Source organism: Peromyscus eremicus, chromosome 15, assembly GCF_949786415.1.
Source record: "Peromyscus eremicus chromosome 15, PerEre_H2_v1, whole genome shotgun sequence".
NCBI classification, from domain to species: domain Eukaryota; kingdom Metazoa; phylum Chordata; class Mammalia; order Rodentia; family Cricetidae; genus Peromyscus; species Peromyscus eremicus.
The window spans coordinates 19,326,868-19,353,554 of NC_081431.1; the positions used below are offsets into that span (position 1 = coordinate 19,326,868).

The 26,687-nt window shown below is 41.4% G+C and overlaps 1 protein-coding gene across 1 annotated transcript in view; it reads left to right on the plus strand.

Moving 5' to 3' along the window:
* Pld5 (phospholipase D family member 5) overlaps positions 1-26,687 on the plus strand; it is a 216,312-nt gene that overhangs the window by 83,182 nt on the left and 106,443 nt on the right. The window contains exons 3-4 of the mRNA XM_059281047.1: positions 1,338-1,506; positions 17,895-18,006. Coding sequence (XP_059137030.1) covers positions 1,338-1,506; positions 17,895-18,006 — 281 coding nt within the window. The remainder of the gene's footprint in view (positions 1-1,337; positions 1,507-17,894; positions 18,007-26,687) is intronic.

The window sequence follows — 26,687 nt, forward strand, 5'->3', positions numbered from 1 at the left end:
AACCATTTTGTTAGCAATGTTGTTTTTATTATTTCTGAATATAGATAAATGGAGTCTCAAAAAGAATACCAGTTAATAATTTACTGAATTAGGTGTTGAAAACTAAAAATTATCATTTCATAATTATTTATGGAATTCTGATTGTGTGGTAAAGGTGTGTGTGTGTGTGTGTGTGTGTGTGTGTGTGTGTGGTGTGATACTAAAATCAACCCATAGCCTCATGCACAATAAGTACATGATTCACCACTGAGCTCCATTCTGGCCCCCCACTGTGCACCTACCTGGCTCTGAGCATTCAACTGTGAATAAACCAGATTATTGTTCTGGAAACATTTAACACATGATTTCATGAGGTTGAGGATTTCTCCATTTATAGAAGAATATACATTTAGTAAACTGGAAACAAATTATTCATCCTTTCATTAAGATTCTATGTGTCTCTAATAATAACTGATGGAAAAGGGCCTGTGAATTTGAAGGAGAGTGGGGAAGGGTGTATGAGAGGGCTTGGAGGGAGGAAGGGAAAGGGAGAAATGTAGTTAAAATGCAATCTCAAAAATAAACAACAACAACAACAACAACAAAGAATCTATGTGTCACCTAAATCAGTACTGGAAAAAGTACTTTGAAGGACAACGCCAAAGATGGGTGCCCACCGTAGACATGTTTCCATTATACTAAAAATATGGAAGCAGAAAGATCGCCAGAATGCTGTTGATTGGCAATCGTCTAAGCTGTGACTATTACCATCATTTACACATTCTCTATCTCTGACTTCACTGAAGCTCTGAACCAGGAAGTTTATCACTTTCTTCTCAGTGCTGCTTTTCTCCTTCAGCTGGGAGGCACCAATAGAAGTGTTAAGCCGCAATAACTACATTTATTGAATTCCAATATATATCCAACATTGTATAAGACACTGCAGATATGAAAATTTTAATTCATCTCTCAAACAGCTTCCGGGAAAAGTATCTTATAGGAAAATTGGATTGTTCCAGGGGAAACATTAGGAATATGTTTCTGAAGAAAATACTTTTATAGGAAGCACTGGCATATTTTCATTTTCAAGACTAATTTAAAACAGTATTAGTGGCATGTACTAGATTTTTCTGAAATATGAGTGAGTGCTAAAGAAAAACATCAATTTTCAAAACCCCTTGGGTCAGAGTAGGGAATATGTAAGAGGCCTTTGATAGACAAACAGAAATTGTTAGGAAAAATATAACTGGAAAACAAAGAGCACTTTCCATGTTTCCCTGTATGCATGTATGAAGAAAGATCAATGGCTTCAAATCTGACTAGCTTTTATTTGTTTGTTTTTCAACATCTTTTCTAAGAATCGCCCTTGTGGAAAACATTCCTGAAGGCCTTAACTACTCTGAAGATGCCCCATTTCACTTACCGCTTTTCCAAGGCTGGATGAACTTACTCAACATGGCCAAAAAATCAGTTGACATAGTGTCTTCCCATTGGGACCTTAACCACACCCACCCGTCAGCATGTCAGGTAAGGCACATCCTCTACAACTTGGATGGTTTTATGTGCATGTTACACTCCTTACTGTCTTTACCCTCAATAGGACTAGACCAGCTCAGTTTTCCAATTCCACCTTCCACTAGAGCTCATGGACAGTTACGTGCTTATGCATTTAGGTAGCTGTTCCATTGTTACTCATGTTTTATTCAGCCTACTACAAGCAACCCAGTTTTTTTCAGGGCAAAACCATCTTTCATCTTTGTCTACAAGAGGCTCTCTATACAGAGCTGCTAAGAAGCATGGCTGCAAGGATGCCACCCACATCATAGCACCTTTCAACAGCATGGCCTAGAATTCTGCTCCATGTAGTATGTATGCTTACACATCTATATGCCCGCTGAGACATGTATTTGGTCAAATTGTGTCATGTTATACAATTCCTCTTCATGACCTCTGAGCTAACTTCTTAAATAACCAAGTCAAACTTCCTAAGACAGTGTATATTTTTGTCATTTTGGGGCAGATAAGAAAAAGATAATTTCTGAATTAATGGTCTGAAGTAAAAACAAAAAAGATTCTTATAATTTTTAATATCTTTTTATTTATGTTGGTAAAAATCATGGTGGTTTTCATTGAGCTCCTATCCATGTGTATGACCATTGGCCTATATTTAAATGTCCTTTACGGGTCATGGGTCAAATTAGGTTTTTTGCTTAACATACAAATTATGTTGGCAGAACTTATCATCACTATTTACTGCTGTCCTAAAGTCTGTTACTCATCCAATTATACCACTTGAACTATTTTTAAGTAATGGTTATCAGAAAATAAGTAAAAGCAAATAAAAATCACAATGGTCATACTGAAGTCTTTGAGTAAATTTATTAAGTTATACTGTGTTCAGTGTGTTGCTACTTCTACCATTTAAGCATGTGTTTCAGGGTTTATTGCTGCATAATCTATCACCCACAATTTAGTGACTGGGAAGACAAAGATCACTTACTTATTTGTGGTTTGGGGTAGGGTTTGACAGCCAGTAATTGGGGGATGAAATGTGTGGAGTATTCGGGTCTCTCACTGGGTCTCTCTTAGAATTCTGTGAATGGACCCAAGTTAGATCCATAAAAGAAAAAGAACAGAAGCTCAGAGGCTTGTTAACCTGGGGCCTGGCACTCCAGATTGCTGCCTCCATCATACTTATTAGTTTAAGCAAGCCATACACATATGATGAGAAGAGACACATCCAAGAACTGAGAGAACCAGTTGGTTGCCATCTTTGGAAATGATACACCACAGGCCTCTTTCTGACCACAGCAATTCATTCCCTTCCACATGCAAAATACAAACCACTGCATTCCTTGAAATGCAATTGAATCCCTGTTGTGAAAGGATCACTGCTCTGGACCTGCATGCGCAATTCTCTTGCTCTAGAAACATGGGCTTAAAAGACTGTTCATATGCCCTAATGACACTCCAAAAACACAGTGTCAAGGCAGGGATGAGATGATCATGGGCACTTATACTCTGAAGGAATGGAAAGGAGAACACATCAGCCATTAGTCTCTGGTGAGGTGAGATCCAGCAAAACACATATCTTGAATTTTACAACTTTAGAAGCAGGAGTGTGTTCTAGGATCTTGTTGTGGTGATTTTGTTTCTTCATTTGTATTTTGTTTGTTGGTTTTGAGACAGGGTCTTTCTAGGCAGCCCTGGCTGTCCTGGAACTTGTTCTGCAGATCTGACTGGCCTTGAATTCATTGAGGTCCTATCTCTGCTTACCAAGTGCTGGAATTTAAGTCATGTGCCACTATGCCTAGCTAGGATCTAGTTCTTTACAAGCTGTTTTCCAGTCTGCTCATCTCATAAGCTATGTCTGTCTGTGTATTTTCCTCTGTGCTGGGAATGGAACCCAGGGGCTTGGGCATGCCAGGAAAGTGTTCAACTGCTGAAGAGCTACATCCTCAGCCCGTATTCTTCTCTCATAAGAAGTTTCATCTTCTTTTCACATAAAACCATCAAGTTTCCTGTATATTCTTTGTTACAATGATAGATTTTGTTTACTTTGGTTTTGGGGGACAGAGTCTCATGTATCTTAGGCTGCCCTCAAACCTGCTGTGTAGCCAAGCCGATCCTGAATGTCTGGTCCTCTTGCCTTCACCCTTCAAGTGATGGAATTGTTGACATAAGCCACCACATCTATTCAGTGCTGGGGATTGAACCCGGGGCCTCATGCGTGCTAGGCAAGCCCTCTACCAACTGAGGGCTGTCCCACATCTTCTGTCCCCTTTTCTCTCTTTTAAAGAAGCTACCTTTTATTTAATGGAGAATAGTCACACATGGCAGTTATTTCTAAACTAACAGAGCCTGCAAAGTGCTCGAGGGGACCATAAACAGCAGCGAGATGAATAGGAAGTATAACCCAAAGCACCTATCTATTTATTACAATGCAGCTGAAAGCAAAATACACGGAGAAAGTGTAGACAGTGGCAGGCAACCAGCTCAGCAGCAGACAGACACAAATAAGCATGGTCTCTGGGATCTGTGTCTCCTCTAGATGAGAGGTGAGCTTGTAAGAATGAATGACGGCTGTTATCAGCAGGAGTGATGAATGTGGGCTTTGCAAAAATACTGCATGGAGATGGGAGTTGATTAAAAATGTATTATGTATCTGTCTCCAAAGGGCTGCTGTATGCATGCATGCGTGTGTGTGTGTGTGTGTGTGTGTGTGTGTGTGTGTGTGTGTAAGGGTGCATGTTTGTATGTGTGCTTGTCTGTGGAAGGCCAGAGGTCAACCTCAGGCATCATTCCTTAAATACTATATACCCTATTTATGAAGACAGGGTCTCTGAATAGGTCACCTCAATGATGATGAGGCGGGACTGCTGGGCCAATGGGCCCCAGGGATCTGCCTTTGTCAGCTTCCCCAGCCCTGGAATTACAGTGGTGTTCTACCACGCCCAGATTTTCATGTGAGTCCTGGGGATTGAGCACAGGTAACCATGTTTACACCAAAAGCACCCACAGAGCTGTCCCCAAGCTTCAGCAATGCTCTTTTGAATCCCGCCCTAACACCCCCATTTTGTCCTCCCTACACCTCACTGGGGTCGTCAACCTTTGTGTCTGTTTCCTCCTGTGGTTTGCCCAGCTGACCGTTAGTGGAACCTGAAGTGTCGTGGTGACCACACCTACAATTAATGAAAATGTTTGGTCAGGAAAAGGGAGTTTATTTCTTTCTGCCAGGATGATGATGACCTTAGCCAACATGATATTAACATTTACAGGACATTTTGATTGCTAATTTATGAGATTAAGTGACAGGATTTTATGAAATCAAGACTTTTTGGGAAAAGCCAGGTAATGTGGCAGCTGGAGGCTGATCAGTAGATCTACCTAACTCATGCAGTGAGAGTACCAGTTCTTTCTGACTTCACTGTGAGGCACCAAATGAAATAATTAATGAGCTGAAACAATGGAATGTTGAAGAGATGCATTTATGTGAAATCAATTAGATGCTGGCCTCCCAGAGAGCTCCCAATTGGCGTGATTGCCAACTGATGATACATTGAAATTGTTTGATTTTGGAAATTTTGGATTGTTTTTAAATTACACAGGATCTGGTGGAGTTAATGAGGAATAAGGGAGCGCAATGATCCAGAAGGTCGTTTGCAAAGTACAGCTCGGTCCTGTCTCCACACATTAAATGGTTAGCAGCTCTCAGAAAATCTGTAGGATTTTCCTATTTATCAGCTGTGTGACTTTGACTGGGATCCAGGACTGTTCTGTGCCTCCATTTCCTCAGCATCAAAGCCAGAGTGGTAGCAGATACTATAGATTGAGTTAGAACCTATGCGTGTGCTTATTACTACCCTAAATGTCATCATTTTACATTCACCCATCTGTGCATACACCACAACTCTTGTTCCAGTCAGTTTAATACTGTTAACCAGTAATGAGTTCAAGGCTTCCCTCTGGCAGAAACTGGATGATTATCCGTAAAAAGGCAACAGTGAGACCCTAGGGAGAGGAGGATTAGATAAACCATCATGATGTGGGAAATTCTGACCTTCATTTTATGTATTTGTTACAGATTTTTATGCATGTGCACACACACATGGGCGGGGAAGGAGAGAGACAGAGACAGAGGCAGAGAGACAGTGAGAGCACAAACACAGTCTTTCACCCATCTCTATGTTAGGCTTTGATGAACTCATTTCCTGAAGAACATCTTCCCAATCTTTGATGTTCAGGAAGTCAGGGTCCATCTCAGTTTTGGTAAAGATCTGAAACATATACCCCAATCAACACCCCCAAAAGCCTGTTCTTAAGAATTCTTTTTTTATATAAATATTTTTTATTTAATATTTTTATTTTATAATTAACTTAATTTCACATATCAGCCATGGATTCCCCTGTCCTCCCTCCTCCCACCCACCAGCCCTCCCCCCAATCCACCCCCCTTTCCTACTTCCTCCAAGGCAAGGTCTCCCCTGGGGAGTCAGCCCAGCCTGGTAGACTCAGCCGAGGCAGGTCCAGTCTCTTCCTCCCTGCACCAAGGCTTAGCAAAGTGTCTCAGCATAGGCCCTAGGTTCCAAAAAGCCAGCTCATGCACTAAGGACAGGTCCCGGTCCCACTGCCTGGGGGCCTCCTAAACAGTTCAAGCTAATCAAATGTCCCACTTATCAGAGGGCCTGATCCAGTTGGGGGCTCCTCAGCCATTAGTTCACAGTTCATGCGTTTCCACTAGTTTGGCTATTTGTCCCTGTGCTTTTTCCAATCATGGTCTCAATATCTCTCGCTCATACAATCCCTCCTCTCTCTTGCCCATTGGACTCTTGGATCTCCACCTGGGACCTGGCCGTGAATCTCTGCATCCGCTTCCATCAGACACTGGATGAGATTTCTAGTACGACAGTTAGGGTGTTCAGCCATCTGATCACCAGAGCAGTTCAGCTCAGGCACTCTCTCGACCATTGCTAATAGTCTATAGTGGAGATACCTTTGTGGATTTCTGGGGACCTCTCTAGCACTCTGCTTCTTCCTGTTCCCCTGAGCTAGAGAGATGGCTCAGCTGTTAAAGGCTAGGCTCACAAGCAAAAATATGAGTTCTTCAGAATTCTATAAGCTTCATTTTACTTTTCTGTGGATTCACCAGTCATTATCTGGAAAGTTTTTTTTTTCTTTTAGGGGGTGGAGATGATAAGGTTTATTTCAATTTATGGTTCTATTTCATAGTCCATTATTGAACAAAGCTGGGTCATGAGCTCAAGGCAGGAACTGGGAGGCATGGAGGAATGCTGTTTATTGGCTTGTACCCTATGGTTTGCACAGCCTGCTTCAGTATACAACCCAGAAATACATGCCCAGGGGTGGTATACTCTTACAATGAGTTGGATCCTGCTGCATCAATCACCAGTCAAGAAGAAAAGATGCCCCATTGATTTGTCCATAGGCTGATCTGGTGGGGATATTTTCTTAGTGAAGTTTTCCTCAGTTAAGATAGCTTATATCAAGTTGACATAAAATTAACCATCACATAAAGTTTTTATCCTGTAATATTTTTGGCACATTGATCTTGGAAAAGTGCGATTTTATTAGAAAACAATCTCCAAACTCAGTCTATATTTGCTGAGATTAAAATCAAAACAAGCCAGGCTTGGTGGCACATGCCTATAATCTCAATGAACAGGAGGGAGGACTTGAGGCCGGCCCATGCTACACAGCACAGGTAGGATGTACCCTGCTGTCCTGACTCATGAGGCTATGCCCATGGTGGCCTCCTACCTCCAGGGCCCCCGTGGTAGCTCACCCATTCCTTCCTTGCAGTAGGAATGTTCCAGCTGACTCTTGCTGTGGTTCAGCCAGTGACCAAGAGCCTTTGCTTCCTCTAACTGGTAAAGCTTCTCCTTGGCATGCTCGTTTCACAACCATTCTATGATGTATTCATAAGTGATACTGACATTTTGTGTTGTAATTGCTTTTCCTATTAGCCCATAATGGCTAGCAACTAGTGGCATCATCTGTGGATCTGTGAACTCCAGTTCCCCTTGTTCCTGGTTTCCATCTCCTCAATTCTCCATCGTCAGTGACTCTCTAAGCCCTCCTCCCTTTCAGTGTCTGTCCCCATTGCCCTTGGTTGGTCTCCATTCCTCCTTCAAGTCTTGCGGTGTCTCTTCAGCCTCTAGTATACATAGTCAGGATCCACTTCATAATAAATAACTCTTTCTGGAACCCAGAAGAATTCTACTTTTTAGAAGTATTAGAGGTTATAGATTTATTATCTCTTCTGTTTAAGATATTTTTGACTGGCACATATTTATACATATTTATGAGGCACAGTATGATATATGGATTAATATATGTGAAGTAATGATCAGCGCAGAGCAATTAGCATATCCATTTCTTCTGTCATTTCTTGGTGGCAAATACATCCAAATTCTTGTAGCTATACTGAGGTAATTAAAGCATTAGTGCTAATTATATTCACCCATGAAACACAGAACTTGTTTCTCTTGCCAAACAATGGAATTATACCTATTGGTCTTGTTGGTCCCCTTGCCCCCTACACCACCAACATTATTCCAAAGATAAAAGGTAGATTATTAAAATAGTATAATATATATATATATATATATATATATATATATATATATATATACACTGGAGGGAGAATAGGATAAAAGGGTAGATTATTGAATCTACTCTAATTTTTATATCTACACACACACACACACACACACACACACACACTGGACGGAGAATAGGATAAAAGGGTAGATTATTGAATCTACTTTTAAAAAGCAACTACTAGTTTTAAATATTTTACATTGGATTGGATTTTTATATACTGTATACAAATTTTGTATACTGATAAAATTTGAGATTATTTTTGTTAGAATATACTATACATACGTTTCTAAGCCTGTTCAAGGTATTGTACCTATATAACTCATTTAACAATTTTCTAGTCCTTGAAAGTTATTACCAACTAATTAGGATATAAGGAAATGCAAGTTAGTAGTTAGTCACCTATTACAATCGAACTTATAGTCATATTAGGTATGTTTTCAAGGTCAAACAGATATGTTTTAGATAGACAGATCATCTTCAAACACTTCAGAGATCTACAAAATATGGCATTTAAGATATTTTAATAATATAGATTCTTCCTTTTTTATGACAATGAGACATGTCTACTCCTGGCAGCACCAATCTACTTCAGAGAAGATGGTGGGCAATGAAGAAACCATGTGGAATTTACTTTCTTTGTAGCAAAAGTTAGCCACTAGCAAGAAAATGCCCTTGCCTTGACTGCTGACAGTGTGCTGTCCAAATGGACAAGCAGGACACAAAAGAAAGGACTGTCGAACCTTGCCATGACAAAGTAGAACAGCCCTTCAGAATATCCTGCTTCGCAGATAGGTCTGTCAGATATGCTGGGCCTGTAGGCCAAAGATGAATGCCTCAACATTGCAGAGGAACCTTGGCTGACTGTTCAGGCAGCCAGCTGTTTCTGTCATTTCTCACATTTTTTGGAAGTTGCTTGTTTGCACTTCCTGCTTACTCAGTAAATGTTATTTCCTTTTTGGGTCTCTGAGGGAGTTTAAGACTAGACAGTTATAGGTTTCCTTGTTAACAAATTCAGAAAAGAAACTCACTAAAGAGGTGTAAAGTAAAAGATGAAAGACATCAAAAGACAGTTTTCCGTTAGTAACACAAGTTGGATAGAAAATGAATTAGGTACATTTTGGACTCACCAAAATAGGATAAATAATGGGGTATTTTTTCTGAATCTGTCATATGTTTATGGACTGGACATTGTTAATGTAATTCTTGACTGTATATATTGTATATACTTATTGTATATAGTTTTTCTTATATTAGTTATAACCTTCTTTTATTATTTTAGACAAAAAAGGGGGAAATGTGGTGATATATTGTATACCCTAATAAAATTTGCCTGAAGATCAGAGAACAGAACAAGCCACTAGATTAAACTTAGAGGCCAGGCAGTGGTGGCACATACCTTTATCCTAGCACTCAGGAGGCAGAGATCCATATGGATCTCTGTGAGTTCAAAGCATCCCTGGATTACATGAGATTGACTCAGTCTAGAAGAGAAAACAGAGCCAGATAGTGGTGGTACACATTTAATCCCAGTACTGGGAAGCACACATGCCTTCAATTCCAGGAAATGATGGCTGGGCAGAGAAAGGTATATGAGGCATGAGGAGACAGAAACTGAGGCTTTTTCAGGCTGAGGAGTTGGTGGGGTAAGAGGTGGTGGCTGTGGCTTGTTCCTTTGTCTCTTTGATCTTTCAGCATTTACTCCAATATCTGGTTATGGGATTTTTTTATTATAAGACCTCTTAAGATTCACATTACACTCCAGTCTCTGGTAACCACTGTGTGTATTCTCAACTTCTATGAGGTTTGTTTTCTTAGACTCCGCTTATGAGGGAGACCATCAGTGTTCTTATTTCTATGACTGACTGATTTCACTGAACTCAGTGCCCCTCAGGGCTATCTACATTATCATGGTGACAGTCTCAAGCCTTACCAAGTATCAGAACCTTTGAGGTCTAAGAGGCTAGTATGAAGTCCTTAGGTCACTGAGGGTATGACCCCGGCCCTCAAAGAGGATTCTGGAATGTTAAATTTTTTTCTTTGCTTCTGACTCATGGCTCATATGGTGAGTGGCTTCTTCAAACATGTATTCCCACTCTGAGGTGCTGTTCCATTGGGAGCCAAAAGTTAAGGATCCATTGTTCATAGAAGCTCCAAAATTAAAAGCCACATAAATAAATCCATGTTTGCCTTTATATTCTGTTAGAATATGAAAAAACGACTAAGATAAGCACAGTCTTCTCACTATGGCATATGCGGCTGACTGCAGGGAGCCCTGGGGGACCTTCAGCATACCATAGCTATAGGATTTGGCATTTGATGTATTTGATATACCTAGTGGTTTAATAGTTGTGACCGCATTGAACAAATGCCATAACTCCTCTGAGTCTTATTTCCTCATCTATGAAACATATATGCCAATGTCTGCCTCACATTGCTTTGTGAATTTGATTTAATACTTATGAAACAGTTTAAAAAGACACTACTTCTGTTTTTACATGTGGGACGTTAAATTTAGTGGACACCCAACTCCAAATTATTGTAAACAGAAATAATATCTGGTTGCCCACAGACTTTAGCCTTTGTGAGAGGAGGCCAAGGTCTTACCCAGAATATGACTTTACATTGTCCTTCAGATTTATATGAAGAAAGGAGAAGGACAAATGTGCTTTTTCCTCTGTAGATCCCCAATCCCCACTCCTGGTTCCCAACCATGACAGCCAGGAATAACCTGGGGGCCTTGAAAATAGATAGGTGTGCTCCTCCACCCCCCCAGAGCACTTTTATATTAGAACATTTGGAAAGAGGCCAACCTTAAAAATGATTAGAGGAGTCCACCGGGCAGCCAAGATTGAGAATTGCTGAAGAAGATGTGCCAGTCTAATAAACATGGTTCATGTTTTAAGACAGCCGCAGGTTGGGCCCTTCCCCACCTCGCTTGTTGGCCTGATTTTTGTCCACTTCAGTTTAATCCTATGTATTACAGTCATTCTCTCAGTGACTAGACAGCAGCTTACATTTGAGTAACCCATGGATTCCTGGACTCTGGAGCCTGGGTGGTATTTATCCCTGTGACTTGATTGTCTAGCATGTGGCCAAGACGAGCAGGGAGCGGTGGGTTGAGGTCAAACCGTAAATGCCTCCTGAGAACTGTCATCTCCAGACCAAACACAATTTCAGCGGAGTTCCTGGTGCAGTGTCAGCATAAGCTAGCATAGCCGAAGATGAAGAGTGCCTCTTGCTTCAAAAATAGCATCTCTCCCCAGCTCCACACCATCAACGCTGAGCAAATACTTACTTATGTCAGCCTTCTCCCATTTAAAAAAATATGACAACAAACGCTTTTGAATGTGCCTTCACTGAGCAGACATTTATGAAGGAGCTGTGCTGTTTGCTGAAAATATGAAAACAAATGCTCAGTAGTAAAACTTGGAAGTACAACAAAGGGGACCCCAGACCACCTATGAATACTCAGGGTTGGGAGACCAGCCACCCAAGAAGCTGCAAGAGAATGCACCTAGAAAGGCCTGCCTCTGCCCCTTGCTGCTCAGCAGCTCTCAGACCCCTGTGGATTCTGTCCTCCCCCAGTCTATTCTTTCTGGATGCTCTCTGCTGCTTCTCCATGCTCCTCTCTCCCCATCTGTTGACTAATTAGGATTAGGCTCTTGCTTGTATTCCAGTATATTTCCCAGGGAGATCATTATTCTGAGACAAATGCGTAAATAACGCTCTTGGCAGGCCTTTAACCTGTGTGATTTCTGCCGAAGCCAGTAACGTAGGAGTCAATAAATCGTGGCTCCAGCAGCATTCTCCCTAATTCTCTGGATGAAGTTGGAGGCTAAGCTCGCCTTCCACGAGCCTCGGGGCTTTGGTTGGTTGGTTGGTTGTTCTCTCTTCTCCCCTCCATGCACCTTCTATCTTACAATAATTCTCCTTTCAGTTCTTCCTTTCTTCCTTTCCTTCTTCTGTTGTTTGATTTGCCATTGGGGGCTTGATGTTTTGAGTTGAGACCAGGTCTCACGAGATATCCATAGGTGACCTCGAATTTGCAGCAACCCCCCTGCCTCTACTGACTGAGTACAAAAATAATGGGTGTGCACCAATGTCTGTGGCTCAGTACTTTCTTTTAAAAAGGACAATTGGACATTTTTTTTCATTGTATTGGCAATAGCCTTTTGCTATAAAATATCTGAAAAACAACACCAAAATAAAAGAAAAGCCAAATTGTCCCTCTGTGCCTATCAAAAAAGTTTTGGATGCTTGATATTTTACACACACACACACACACACACACACACACACACACACACACACAGATTCATTACACAGGAGACAGCTGCTCCTCTGGCACCAAGATTCACCCTGCTTGGATTCCCAGGAGAAATTTCAATTTTTTTCAGTCTATTGTTTCAGGGTCCCTGATGCACCTGCTCCTGTTTTACATAATGTATTTCTTCTACTAAGAATCTTAATTTAGAAAATGTATTAAATATTAATACAGAAAATATTGTGCCCCACTCATTTGTTTTTCCCTCCTTCTTCTTTTCCGGTGTTCAGAGGCCTTTGTTTTATTTTGTTTTGTTTCTATTTGGCTGGTGTCCTTCCTTAAAGCTGTTCCTCATATAGGGTACACAGGCAGGACTGGTGCCCAACGTGTTGTTTTAACTTGGGCACAGTGGCTGCACCTTCATCTACTGCTATCTCAGCCAGCAATTACAACTCTGCAGCTACCTGCCTGCTTTTCTGGCAGTGGCCTGGCGGGAGTTTTTTTCCCACTGGCTCTACTGCTGCTGCTGAAGGTAGCTTTAACTAAATCTCTTTTGTTCTATTTATAAATAAAACCCGAGACTCAAAGTCTGGGGTGAAAACTTGCTAGCTCAGAGAGGTTGAGTAGTACCTAGCTAGCCTTCTCTTCTTGCTGGCATCTTCCAACGAGCTTGTCTTTCTGCAAACTCAGGATTCACAGTGTGATCGAATAACCCCCAACACAGGATAGTTGCTAAATCTCTACATACCTGCAAATATGTCTCTCTTTCACCCCCACATGTAAAGTTATTGCATGGGCACAGGATTCTTGGCTGTCATCTGTCCACTGGAAGGAACTCAGTGCTGTGGCCAGCTGGTTCCTTGCCACTCAGATTCCTTTCTGAGTAACTTTATTCTTTCACTTGGCCAGAGGCATATAAGAATTTCAGTCTTTGATGTCCAGCTGTTTTACAGAGAGATCCAGGTATTTCTCTACCATCAAATGTGTTTCAGCTTTTCTTAGGTTTATGTCTTTCCTAAATTGGATAGTTTTGTTTTTCTATTTCTTCAGACTTAGTTCATCTACTTATTTCTTCCAGTGCATTGATTAGCTGAATATTCCCTCTGCCTATCAGATTATCCTCCTTCTGTTTGTGTGTGTATACATGTATACATATGTATGAACATACATGTATTCATGTACATGTGTACATGCATGCACATAGATTCTTGGAAATACTTTCAACACTTTGTCCTCAGGCCACTAGCTTGAGCCTGAACCATGGCTATAGCGTCCTTTGATCATCTAAGTTAGTGCTTAGTTTCCATCCATCCCATCACATCTCACCAACTTGGAGAACTCCCACTGTATCTGGTCCTGGCTTCTGGCTTCTGCATCATTGGGTACCCACTATGTATGTGTCAGTCAGCTTCCCATCCTTTGGATGAATATCTGTGATAGTAAATTTATAAAGACTGGATATTTATTTTGACTCACAGTATTGCAAAGTGTAAGCCAGGATCAGTTGGCTCTACTGTCTAGAAGCTTTAGGCAGGTCAGTACTACTCAGCTGTTGGACGGACAGTGGAAAGAAAAAGGGAAAAGGCTGTCTTCCCCCTCCCTTCAAGGCACATCACAGAGATGTGAAGATCTCTCATTAGTCTCCACCTCTTCATGTACCCCTCTCCTCCTGTAGGAGACCTGAACAGTAACATATGAGACTCTGGAGGACACTCAATACTCAAGCCATGGTGATGCTCAAGCATTCATGCCTTTTTGCTGGATCCACTTAAATGTACTGATACTCCTCTTTATCAAAATGTTGTAGCCTTTTCCTCCCAGGTATAGGAAGGTAAATTGGAGGGATTTACTGGTACTCTATTGGAGCAAATGGAGACCAGCTTCCCATCAACTCCTTCATCTCAGTCCTAGACCTGACGGTGTTCCCTTGGTGCCTTCCTTGCTTCTTGGAGAACAAACAATTTTGGATCCTTTGAGTAAAGTGACTTTGACCCCCAGACTCTAACTCTGCTGCTGTGGGATTGGATTTTCTGAGAAATTCTACTTAAAACGTCTACCTTTCACCCAACCTATAACCAAGTTAATAATACACTATGAGATTATTTATGACTATGTACTCATTCTGCTTACATAGTCTGTGGATGACCTGTTCAGAGTTAACTGACGTCTAAGAAAAACATTGTAATCAGCCCTACTACATTGTGGACTTCCAATGTAATTAACTCCTACAGGCTCAGCTGAATGCACAGCCTGTAGATTTACTTTTACAGCAGTGCTTTACTTTTCCTTTGTGACCCATTCATGCCCCTGACTCAGAACAAGGTGTGTACATGTGAGCAAAATGTGGTGGCCAGGTCTAAAATCACTTGCTGCAAGTAATGAGACATTGAAAACAACACCAACTCTGTAAGCCAGTGTTGCAACTCTGGGGAAAGGTATCCTGACTGCTCAGGGGAGTCAGGCAATACCTTGAGCTGCTAGGACAGCTCTGGCAACTGGAGCTGCTAGGACATCTCAGCTCTGGAGGGAAACATATCCTGATTGCTCAGGGGAGTCAGGTGATACTGGGAGTTGGGGTGCAGTGGGGAATGATCTCCCCACAGGATATATAAATCCTGCTCCTCTCCTGAAGAGCCACTACAGCTGAGCATAGTGGCATGTGTTTGTACTTCCAGCACCGGGGAAACAGAAATAGGTGGATTTCCATGGCTTGCTGGCCAGCCTGCCTTGCCTCTGTCTCAAAAACAATTTTAAAAATCGAGGTAACTGGTATCTGAAGAACGACAACCCAAACTGACATTGAGTTTTCATATATACACACACACAGACATGTGTACCCCCACCATAGGCACATGAATATCCTCCCCAACACACACACACACACACACACACACACACACACACAGAGAGAGAGAGAGAGAGAGAGAGAGAGAGAGAGAGAGAGAGAGAGAGAGAGAGAGAGAGAGAGAGAAAGTTGGTACATCCTAAATGTTGTAACAAAAATGAAAAATGTTGGGGCAGGAACTTAACACGTCAGAAACAGATGACTTAATAGAAGTTTCACTCAAGCCCAAGCACTTGGGTTCTACAAACCCAAGTTCATCACAGTGAGTGCTACGGTTGAACAGATCAGACTCCCCAGCATGAGTCATCACCACACACTGAAGGGGGAAAGCAGCTTCATCTAATGGCAGCCTGCCTGTGTCTATAGGTTTCAGAGTTTCTGTTTTCATTCCTGTGTCAGATTTCTGGTCTTTGGTTCAAATTGCATAAAGGAACACAAGGAGAATAAACTTAAGGTACAGGGTCAACAATGAAGACAGTTGGGTGACAACTTCTGTTTTATTTGTCCTAAATATGTTTTGTTAACTATTTTTTTTTTCAAGACAGTGTAGCTTTGCACCTTTCCTGGAACTCATTCTGTAGCCCAGGCTGGCCTCAAACTCAGAGATCTGCCTGGCTCTGCGTCCCGAGTGCTGGGATTAAAGGTGTGTGCCACCACCGCCCGGCTAGTTAGCTAAAATTTTAGAAGAATTAACTTAAGAGGAAAAAAACAAACAAAAAAACCACTGGCCCACTATCTATAGGATATTGCCAAGACACGAAGTGGGTTTTTGTGTGAAAGGGGAAAATACAACCAACTCATGTGAATCCATGTTGACCAGGGGGAGAGGTGGGGTAGCAATCTACACCACGCAGACAGCACTAGACCTTCAGCAGTGTGTGGCAGGCACAACATGGGCCAAAGCTGACAAGGACGAGTTGCTTATGTGGAACAGAAAGAGTCCTAAGCTCCACAATATGGGTGTGCTCTCGTATTGTGTATGAAGCTTCTAGTTGCCTATGCCCTCACTTAAAATCACACACCAAGGGGAGTGGAGAGGTGGCTCAGTGGTTAAGAGCACTTGCTGCTCTTCTAGAGTCCCGTTTGGTTCCCAGCACCCATGTCCGACAGCTCACAACCACCTGTAACTAAGCGCCAGGACATCTGATAGCTTCCACTAGCTTCTGCCAACCCCTGTGTACATGTAGCACAGTGGCTCCTGCTCACACATTCACAAATAAACACAAAAGATAAATTCTAAGAAAAAAAAATAGCCTTGCGTACCAAGAGCAACAAACCAGCAGCTGGCGGTCACCCTCCGCCACTTTCCTTTCTTTTTAGGCCTTGTTAAAAGGCACTTGCATCTGTCAATTATGTGTTCCCCATACTGTGTGCTAGGGGTGAAGTGACTTCCCCCAGGCTCTGGGGTACTGAGAACTTTGAGAGTCTGAGGTAAGCGCCACACTGGCCAACCTTAACCTCTACTAACAGGCTGCATGGCAAAGGGTGGCCTCCAGAACCCAAGGGATATGGACCTTTGGCTGCCAGCCAGCTCCAGACTAGAGGTGCCAGACACCCGTTTCTGCTGTCAGCTGTCATACCAGCTCCTTGGAGTGTTAGTTAGACTTTTAATCTTTAATCTTTTTCCTCCATAAGGAGGTTTTTCAGGAATCACTGCTTGGGTCCTCATTTGCATCCTCATTTGCATGCTCATTTGAATCCCCATTTGCATCCTCATTTGCTTCATCAACTCCTCCCAATCACCAAATCCTTTATAAATAATTATTACCAACAAAGGTTTTTTATCAAGATGAGGTAAGCTTAATGGTGCACTTAGGGCCCATTAAAACCTAAGCCTTATTATCTGGCTGGCCCTTTTGAAGGTATTTGTGTTTGAGGTCCATACAAACAAACATGAAAAGTCAGTAACAATAGACCAGTTTCTTTTTAAGATAAGAAATGTCTATCTAAACACAAAGGGAAAACAAATGCTATACTATTGCAAAGTTATCCCTGGAGATAAGGTCATGCCTGGACCCACCATCACTCAATCTACCTTAAATAAATCTTATAAAGATTACATGCTTGTGAGACTTTTACCAAGCAAGCCTGCATTTTACATTTGTTATATAAATATTTATATAACATAACATATATATATATATATTATATATAGACTATTTGTTCCATTCATTGAAATAGGTTTTAGACAAGACGAAGTATATCAATGACCATAAATGTCTCTGCTGACATTTTATAAGAAACCTTTCGAAGTAAGTATAGTCTGTATTTTCAAGGAAGGAACAAAAGATCAGTGAGATTAAAAAGCGCAGTTTGTAAATTAGAAAACCAGTTGGTTTTTCTGTGCCAAACTGTGGCTACTGAATATTTTTCACTGCCTCCTTTTGTGCAGATATCTACAGCTTTAAAAGCAAAAGGGAAGTAAATTTGTATCCTGTTATTAAAATTGTTATTACAGATTGCTGGATTACACGGTGCTTGAAAAGACAGAATGCCATCTACGTTCATGTTTCTATTCTAGCCATGAAACTCAGAGCATTTCACACATCTGTGAATATCTGTCATTGAAGCCCTTGCCTTTTACACACTGAATACATAAAATTTAAAAGGTTTATTTATACCAACTCAAAATGGCAAATGTTTAGGTTTCTCTTTTCTTTTGTCTCTGAATATTTTTCCCAGGGTCAACGTCTCTTTGAGAAATTGCTCCAACTAACGTCTCAAAATATCGAAATCAAGCTGGTGAGCGATGTGACTGCTGATTCAAAGGTATTAGAAGCCTTGAAATTAAAGGGTAAGGCCAAGGTTGATGCTACTTTACCATAGACATTCTGTAACAATACCTTGAATTTCACTTAAAATAATCTATCAGTTCTTTCTCATTAATACATTCCACCTAATATGTTTCTTAGTTTGCCTTTGACACCCCCCCCCAAAAAAAAAGCCTGATTACAGCTTTTAAGTGAGGGAACTAATTAACTAATGCTCCTGGGATTTTGAAAGTAGTGTTTTGTGTATTGGTTTATGAGAAATAATCTATTGCCCATTAAGTGATATTTAGTCAAGAATCAGACTTTTCTACACATATCAATAATTTGATCCAAAGAAAAGAGCCACTTCAAGGGAATGAAGTACTAGGTTTCCATTTATTTCCTGCCAGTCAGATGGAAATCCTCTTTATGCCATGGAATCTTCAATAATACCATTGGGTCTAGTAACCCTTGAAGCGCTGTGATTCCTGACTTTAGGGTAATTCCCCAGAAAACATCACTCACCCATCCTCTCTGGGCTGTGCCCTGACCTCAGCCACATTGAGCTTCCTTCTGGCATAATTGTCTTTTCTTCTAGTCTTCTCTAGCTGACTCTCAAATCCAAATATTTTTAAAAATACTTTGTAAAATCATTTTCTCAGCATTTCCTATGCCAAACTGCTAATGTGTAGAGAAGATTGACACCTGAAAACCAGAGAAAATGTTCAAGCTTCAGGAACAGAACAAAGCGATGTCCTCAGTGAGTCTCCATGTTTTACCAGGTTGCCTTGGGTCTCAGCTGTCTGCTGTTGGAAGATAGTGTGCATGCTTGTCACTGTCCTTACATCATTAAGTGATGATAGTTTCTGAAACTAGGAGAGACTTACACAAGTAAGTGAGCCCAAGTGGCGTAAAACATATTGAAGCTGGGCATGATGACACATGCCTTTAATCCTAGTGTTCAGGAGGCAGGGGCAGGCAGATCTCTGTGAGTTCGAGGCCAGCCTGCTCTACAAAGTGAGTTCTAGGATAGCCAGGACTGTAACATGAAGAAACCCTATCTCAAAAAAAAAAAAAAAAAAAAAAATTAAATAGGGAAATAAAAGACCTGAGGTTGGATATACACGTGTATAGTCTGCCTCACATTGCTATAACAGAATACCTGAGATAATTAATTACTTTGACAGATTGTTTCATAGTTGAGTCCATTGTCACTTGTTGCTAATGCGCTGGGCCTTTGGTGAATAGTTCAGAGTGGTAGCACATGGCAGAGGAGGTTGTTCAGCTTCAGGCAGTCACAAAGCATATCAGACAAACTGGGAGGGACCAAGGTGCCAATCTCCCTTCGGGGCATGGTTTCAGTAACGTAGCTACCTTCTTCTAGGCCTTTAGGCCACTTAAAGACTCCACCACCACTCCATACAGCACCACAGGCTGGAGGCCAAGCTGTTCGGACATGGAGATTGGGCAACACTTATCACAAAAACCATCACCATGTTGCTATGGCCAGTTTTGTTCTGTTTCATCTTGGTCTTTTGAGATAGAATCTCACTATACAGCCCTGGCTGTCCTAGGCCTCACTGTGTAGCTCAGGCTGACCTCAGATTTGTAGCAATCCTCCTGCCTCTGTCCCGAGACTACTGAGATTCCAGACATGAGCTGCTACACCTATAGCTGTGGGTTTGGTTTTGTTTTTTGTTTTTTTCTGTGTGTAGGAAAGTTTAAACACATATAGATGCGATATTGCTGGGTCTGAAATTTTTCAACTAGCTTTTTTTTCATTTAGCAATACTTTTTAAAACTAGACAATGCCCAGTTCAGATACAGTCAGCATGGCTCTGAAATGTATTATTACTTTTCTCATTTTAAAAAAATATCACATTGAGTCCCTACCATCAGAGCATGTGCTATTTAACACACCCTCTTTAGGAAAGGATTCTCTTTGGTTAACTGGGGGGTAGGGCTATGTTTGTAGTTTTCAGGATCCTTTTCTCAATAAATCCGCTTGCCTAGCATTGGATGTATAAACGGGGGAAGAGGGGACCTGAGGGTTACCATGTCTTCCTACCTATAACCCTTGCTAAGTCTTGTAAAGTCAATCAAAAGTTAAAACAAGGAGGCATTGGGGGCAGAATGCATTGCCCTGGACATTGCTGAATAAGAATGGACAAAGCTGTTGACAAGGACCTGGTTTCCTTTCTGCTGTGAACTAAGGTCTAAACTCAATGGCAGCCATTGTGTCTCATAGAAAAGTAGCTGTCTGAATTTTCTTCAAGTCTGTGTAGGTCCTATTCATAACAGAAGTTACTATCACAATAAGAAAACATGTGATTTGCTTTTACATTGGTGAAGCAACAGTATCTGTGTGTCCAGAGTTAGGCATACCTAGGTTTTAGTAGGTGCTGCATGTATGTGTAGTCTCAGTACAAGATACATGAATCTTTAAAATTCAAGTACTACTGATCTCTACTCTCACCCCTCAATAGACACATATTAAATAATAAATAATCTACTACATCTTAGAAATAGCTTTTATGAAGTCATTTAAAAAAGTTTTTTCAGTATCTTGTTTAAGAAAAAGCTTTAAACTTTTTTTAGGGAGAAATTTGTCTTTTGTAAAGTTTTTTTTGAAAGTTTTGTCCAAAAATAGAGGTCCACACACAAAGAAGTATAAAGCTATCCACAAAGAAGTGTACTTGCAGAGGTGTTACTGAATACAGAAGAGAATCAATTATGCTATGAAAAATAAGAGATTTAGGTTTGTCAGTAAAGGATAAAGAGATAGATAGATAGATAGATAGATAGATAGATAGATAGATAGATAAATAGATAGATAGATGAGTAGATGGGTGGGTGGATGGATGGATGATGGGTGGGTGGGTAGATGGATGGATGGGTGGATGATGGATGAGTATGTGGGTAGGTGGATGGATGAATGATACATAGACAGACAGTATCTTAATCTGCTTATGCTGCTCTAATTAAATGCCAGAGACTGAGGAATTTATAAAGAAGAGAAATGTATAATCTCACAGTGTGGGGTCTGAAACGTCAGCCTCAAGGCACTCACAATGGTGTCTGGCAAGGGCCTCTTCTCTATGTCTAAGATAGAGCCCTGTGTCAGTGTCCCCCCCGGTGTGTCAGCACAGGAAACAAGATAAAGGGTAGACATAGCAATTTCCCAAAGGCCCCACTTCTTATTACTGACACAAGAGAGTAAATGTCTACATAGGGAGATAGATAGATAGATAGGGACATAGGGAGATGGATAGATGAATGACAGACAAGACAGACAGATAGGTCTTCAGATCTTGCTATGTTTTAAAATTAAAGTTCCAGGCTTTTCTCTTTTCTTTCTTTTTGCTCATATTGTTTTCTTTTAATAAAAAGTCTAAGAAAGAGGATTTTCACTACACTGCTCATTTTGGCCCTGAATCTTGAGCTGGAGCAATCCTCCTGCCTCTGGAATAGCTGCAATTACTGGCATGCACAACTGTACCTCTCTCAGTTCTATTACCTTCGTTGTGAAGACAGTGCATGTGTGCTTGAGTAGACTCCCCATCACCTTGACGGTGCTCAGGCTCTGCATCCTCTGCATCATGTCATCTGTGCCCATTGTGACTAAGATCTCGTTAGGTGATTCACACAGATGCAATCCAGGGTTTGAATGGCACTGGCATTTGGGACTTCCCTCATTAGCAGGTGAGCTCTGTAGACAGCATTCTCTGTTCTGCAGAACACCTGACAGCTGCTGGGCCCACTGAACACGGCAGTATCTTCAACAGCAGACAGTTCATTGATGTTTACTTGTGGTCAAAATTCATTGATTTACGTCCGAATTTTATGTCATTTATCTTGTGTCTGTTTTCTGAGCTAGGGTCTCAGACTGTAGCTGACTGCTTCAGAACTCACAGTGTGACTCAGGCTGGCTTAGGTCTCACAAGGGTCATCCAACTCCACCTCCTAAATGCTAGAATTCCAGGCATGAGCGAGTGTGCCTGGCTTTACATCAGAAATTCAAATGTTGCTGGGTGGTGGTAGTACACATCTCAACACTCAGGAGGCAGAGACAGGTGGATCTCTAGGAGTTCAAGGCCAGCCTGGTCTACGGATTACAGAGAGAATTCTAGAACAGCCAGGGAGGTTACACAGAGAAACAGTGTCTCAAAAACAAAACAAAACAACACCCCCCCCAAAAAAATTAAATGTGAAACAAGACAGAAGCCCTTCCACCAGTAACACCATGTCTAAAAGTTACTGTTTGCCTTTGTTTTGTTTTGCTTTGTTTTTTTGCTATTTATTTAAAAAGAAAAACAGAGTGGGTTTTCTATTCTGTAATCTTGTCATCAAATTCCAAAGGCAATCCTCACCATTGCTTTTTTGAATTCAAGGAACCTGTACTCATTCATCAATGATAACTCCTTTTCATTTTCACATCCACTGTGTAGACTTAAGAAAACTTCAAAGGAAAATATTTTATGTCTGAGATTGGAGTTGTTCAAATTGAAAATTAATAAAAGTTACCATGGTTTCCACCTTGAACATTTTACGATGGCTTTTGAGCCACTTACTCTAAGTGAGTAGAGTATAATTTAAGATACTGTGATGATTGAGCGTGTGTGACTTAGGTCATAGTGCTTTATAATTATTCCCAAGTTTAACTCTCAGGTAGGCAAGCTTGTCTGTGTTAGCTTCCTCTCAGCACTGAGAAGTAAATTTTGGAAATTTCCCTAGAGGTCACACCATGTTATCCCAGCTTCCACCATCTGGAAGCTTGCCAATGGAAAGGAACTGAAAAGCCCCAGAGGCCTCCTGTTGTGGAGAAGCTTTATTCTGATGGCCTTCTACACAGTGTGGAATCCTTGAAAGCGCTGCCATCTCTTCAATCTGTCCTGGCAGTGACCCAGACTAAGGTCAAGATGTCCTACTGGCACCTAGGCAGGATTGTCTGCCAGCCTTTGCTCTCATTTCACCCTCTTAGAGGTGATGTCATTTGGGCACATGTTACAGAACACAAAGGCTGGTCCCTTTGTTTCGTGTCTGGCCATGAGCATTCAAAGAACTCCATCTTCTACTTCTTCACAGTACACTAAAACATTTAGTAGAGCGGGTACCGCTCCACCTGTGTGTATCTGAACACAGTGTGCTCTCATGCTGTCCGGCAGTGACCAGCATAATTTAGAGAAAGGTCCTTTTGTGTCGTACACATAGATGGTACCAAAATAATGGCCCTGTCATTAGGGTGAAGTGCAATCTTAGGTAAATTCTTTTTTCTGAACTTCAGTGTCCTTGTCAGTAAAATGGTGACCACAGTAGCTTCCCTGAAGGACATGGGCCTTTGGTATAATTTGTGGCACATTACTTCAGTATATTATGTCTTAGTCTACACTGAGCTCATTTCTGCTCCTACAACTTCCCTCAAGCCCTGTGATCTTCTGGTGAAAAGAAAATCCAGTTCTAACTGTGTGTTCTAGGACAACTTGAGAAGACCATGGGTCCCCCTCCTTTTATATTCATGCAGTGATTCTGGGTAGGCACCAGCTTGACTTCTAGGTGTTCAATGAGTTTTGTGGGTGTTTAACACGCCAGGCTGTTGCCAAAACAACCCTCCCAAATTTCTATTCCAATTTGGGCTTTTATATCCTGTCTCTGGCACAAGCACAAATGACATGCTAACCATTCTTCCCTGCTCTGGCCTTGCTGTGCTCTAGTCTCCACATAAAAGGATGCTGCTAAAAATAAATTAATTAATTAATTAAAAATAAATAAATAAATAAGCAAATTCCCTGCTTCCTTGTTTGTCTGAACATTTCTCAGCAGCTTACTGGCATCATTAGTATTGTACCCCAATCAAGAGCACCAATTTCATAGGAGGTATGTGAGTTGATTTTTAAGGTTTTTTTTTCAATTTTTAAAAATTTGAATGTATTCATTTACTAAATATTAGGATAAAATAACTAATATGCTTAGCATGCTATTTTATAAATATGAGGACTTAAGAAAATGCAAAATTACAAACTCACCACTTTACATCTGACTTATGTATAATTAAGTAAATAATACATAGGTCTGAGATAGGTCTGGGAATACACAATACTGTGAAGCCAGGCATGGTTCACATGTGGTTCTAGCTACTTAGAAGGCTCAGGCAGGAAGACCACTTGAGCCCTGAGGTTCAGGCCAGATTGGGCAGCAGAATGGATCCTCAGCTGGAGAATAAGTAAGTAAATAAATAAAAAAAAATGTGAAACTCAAACGGTAAATCAGATCATTCCTTCTTCCCGCTGAGCCCTGGGCTCCTCTGTATTCCTCCAGGCCCCAAGACATCCTGCCACATAGCTGTCCCTGCACCATAATACCATTCTTACCTCTAGACATTAACCTACATGAGGGCAAGAAGGATACTTGGTGTTCAGAGTACCTAGGCAATAAAGAAATACTTGATGAAACAACTCCAGCCTGCCTACGGAAAGAATCACAGAGCCTTGTAGCTCCTCTGTATCTCCCAGGTGTCTAGAACACTGAGAATTCTATTTATTGGTAAAAAAGAAAATGTGCGCTGTGTCAAGCTGCCAAGTTTAAAATCAGAAGATTTGGAAGAGCTGGCAGATTTTATCCAATGTAATAAGGACCTGGGGAATTTCAAAGGGATATTTTTCTCTGTGATAAGAGAAATCTGCTAAAAAGTGATGCCCTAGAGTTATACCTTAAGCTGGTTCTCAGTGGCTCTACTAGTTGTCAGGCGATGGGACAAGCATTTGAATGTGTAAATGCTCTACGCCTCTGCAATAATGCTAAAGCTGACTGGCTCCCCTAAGCGCAGGTGCTAAGAGGTAGGTCCTCAGAGAGGTGCTATTGGGAGGAGGTGCAGACTTTAAGAGGTGGGTCCTGGTGGGAGGTTTTTTGGGTGACAGGGGCTCGTGTCTTTGAAGGGGATCATGGAACTCTGGTCTCTTCCTCAGTTTGGCATGTTTCTTGGCCAGGAGGCCATCAGTTTTTGCTCTGCCACAGGCTTTCCACCATGATGTGATGCTTCACCACTGGTCCAAAATAGAGCCATGGGCTAGATCATGGGCTGGAACTGAGCAAAATAACACTATTTTTTTTTTACAAGTTATTTGTCCTAGTTGCTTGTGGTAGTAACAGAAAGCTAACACAGGTGCTGATTCCATGGAAATATACACAGTGCCTTCCTCCTAACAGAAGGGGCACTAGAAGGGCTATTGGAATTCAGAGTACTTTCACTTGTCAAGATTTCCTTTAATAACCCCCCGTGGAGATCAGAGCTGAGCTCCTCACTTTCATTATGCCTTTCCACATGGTCACTTGTCCAGGTGGATGAGCAGAGACCTTGCAGTTTGCTGAAGTGTCCAACTTCTTCATCTATGTGGCTAATTAATGGAGACAGGCAAAGACATGAAGTGATTCCTTCCTCAACAGAAGATTAAGAGCACAAATGCTTGACTGCCTCTCTTGCAGCTTTTTGCTATCATTTTCCTTTGAAAGAAGGTTTGAAGCTATTTTATTCTGCCATAACAGAATACCCAGAGACTAGGCAGTTTTAAAAGAACAGATGTTTCTCACCATCTGAGAGGCTAGGAAATCTAAGGTGGAGATGCAGGCAGCTGGTGAAACCCTTCTTCCTGTGGCAGAAGGCAGAAAGGGCCAGAGGACCAACTCTGTCAAGTCTGTAAGGGTCTTAGTCACATTCTCAAGTGGCTCCTCATAACCTAATTGCATTTTAGACCCCACTTATTTGTACTGTCACACTGGCCATTAAGTTCTAAGCATTTTGAAGGGACCATAATTAAACCACACTGGAAGGGAAATGGAGATGCGTAACTTTGTGGACTGATTATGAAAAGTTAAACTTTGGTTCATCTTGAGCAGAGGTCACATGCAAACTAACTGTATGGTGAAATATAAAATAACTATGAAATCGCTGCATTGTAGCATTACAACCAGACAGAACACAAATGATTGTTCAACATGTGCTTTCACCAGTGTTATGACGACTTGACAGCAAGTATTGAGATCAGAGACACATGATCGTGGTGGTGGCATTCTGCTACGAAGTGGTGATGACCTCAATAGACATGGACTGAAGGTGGGATATTTCTCCAGCTAGCCCACTGTTTTCCAGACCTGTTTCCCTCAGGTTGCCATAGCAGCTGCTGTGAGAAAGGTTCACAAGGAAATTATACATGATAGGGAGCCATTTATCCCATAGAGACCATGCTGAGGGAGAACAGCCAGCGGTGCGGGGATGGTGCTGCTACATGCAAAACAGTCCTCTGCAGGATGGAAGCCACTGTGTCATCTCATCTTCTCCAGGACTTTCTTCAGAGTATTAGTATGGGTTTCCTATCAGTGATGAGACTACACCTGGTTTCGCTCATTTGTCCTGGCGTGTGTGTGTGTGTGTGTGTGTGTGTGTGTGTGTGTGTGTGTGTGTGTTAGTAATGGTGGTGATGAAGGTTGTGATGATGATGGTGGTGGTGGTGGTGATGGTGATGATGGTAGTAAGAATGGTGGTGGTGGTGATGGTGATGATGGCAGTAATAATGGTGGTGATGGTGATTGTGGTAGTAATAACGGTGGTGGTGGTGATGAGTGTTGTGGAGGTGTTTCTATGGAAGTATGGGGTGTAAGACCAAAAGCTCAGGTTCTAGAAAGAAGACTGTGTCCCTGACTTTGCTCCTATGAAACTCTGTGAAATATTTAA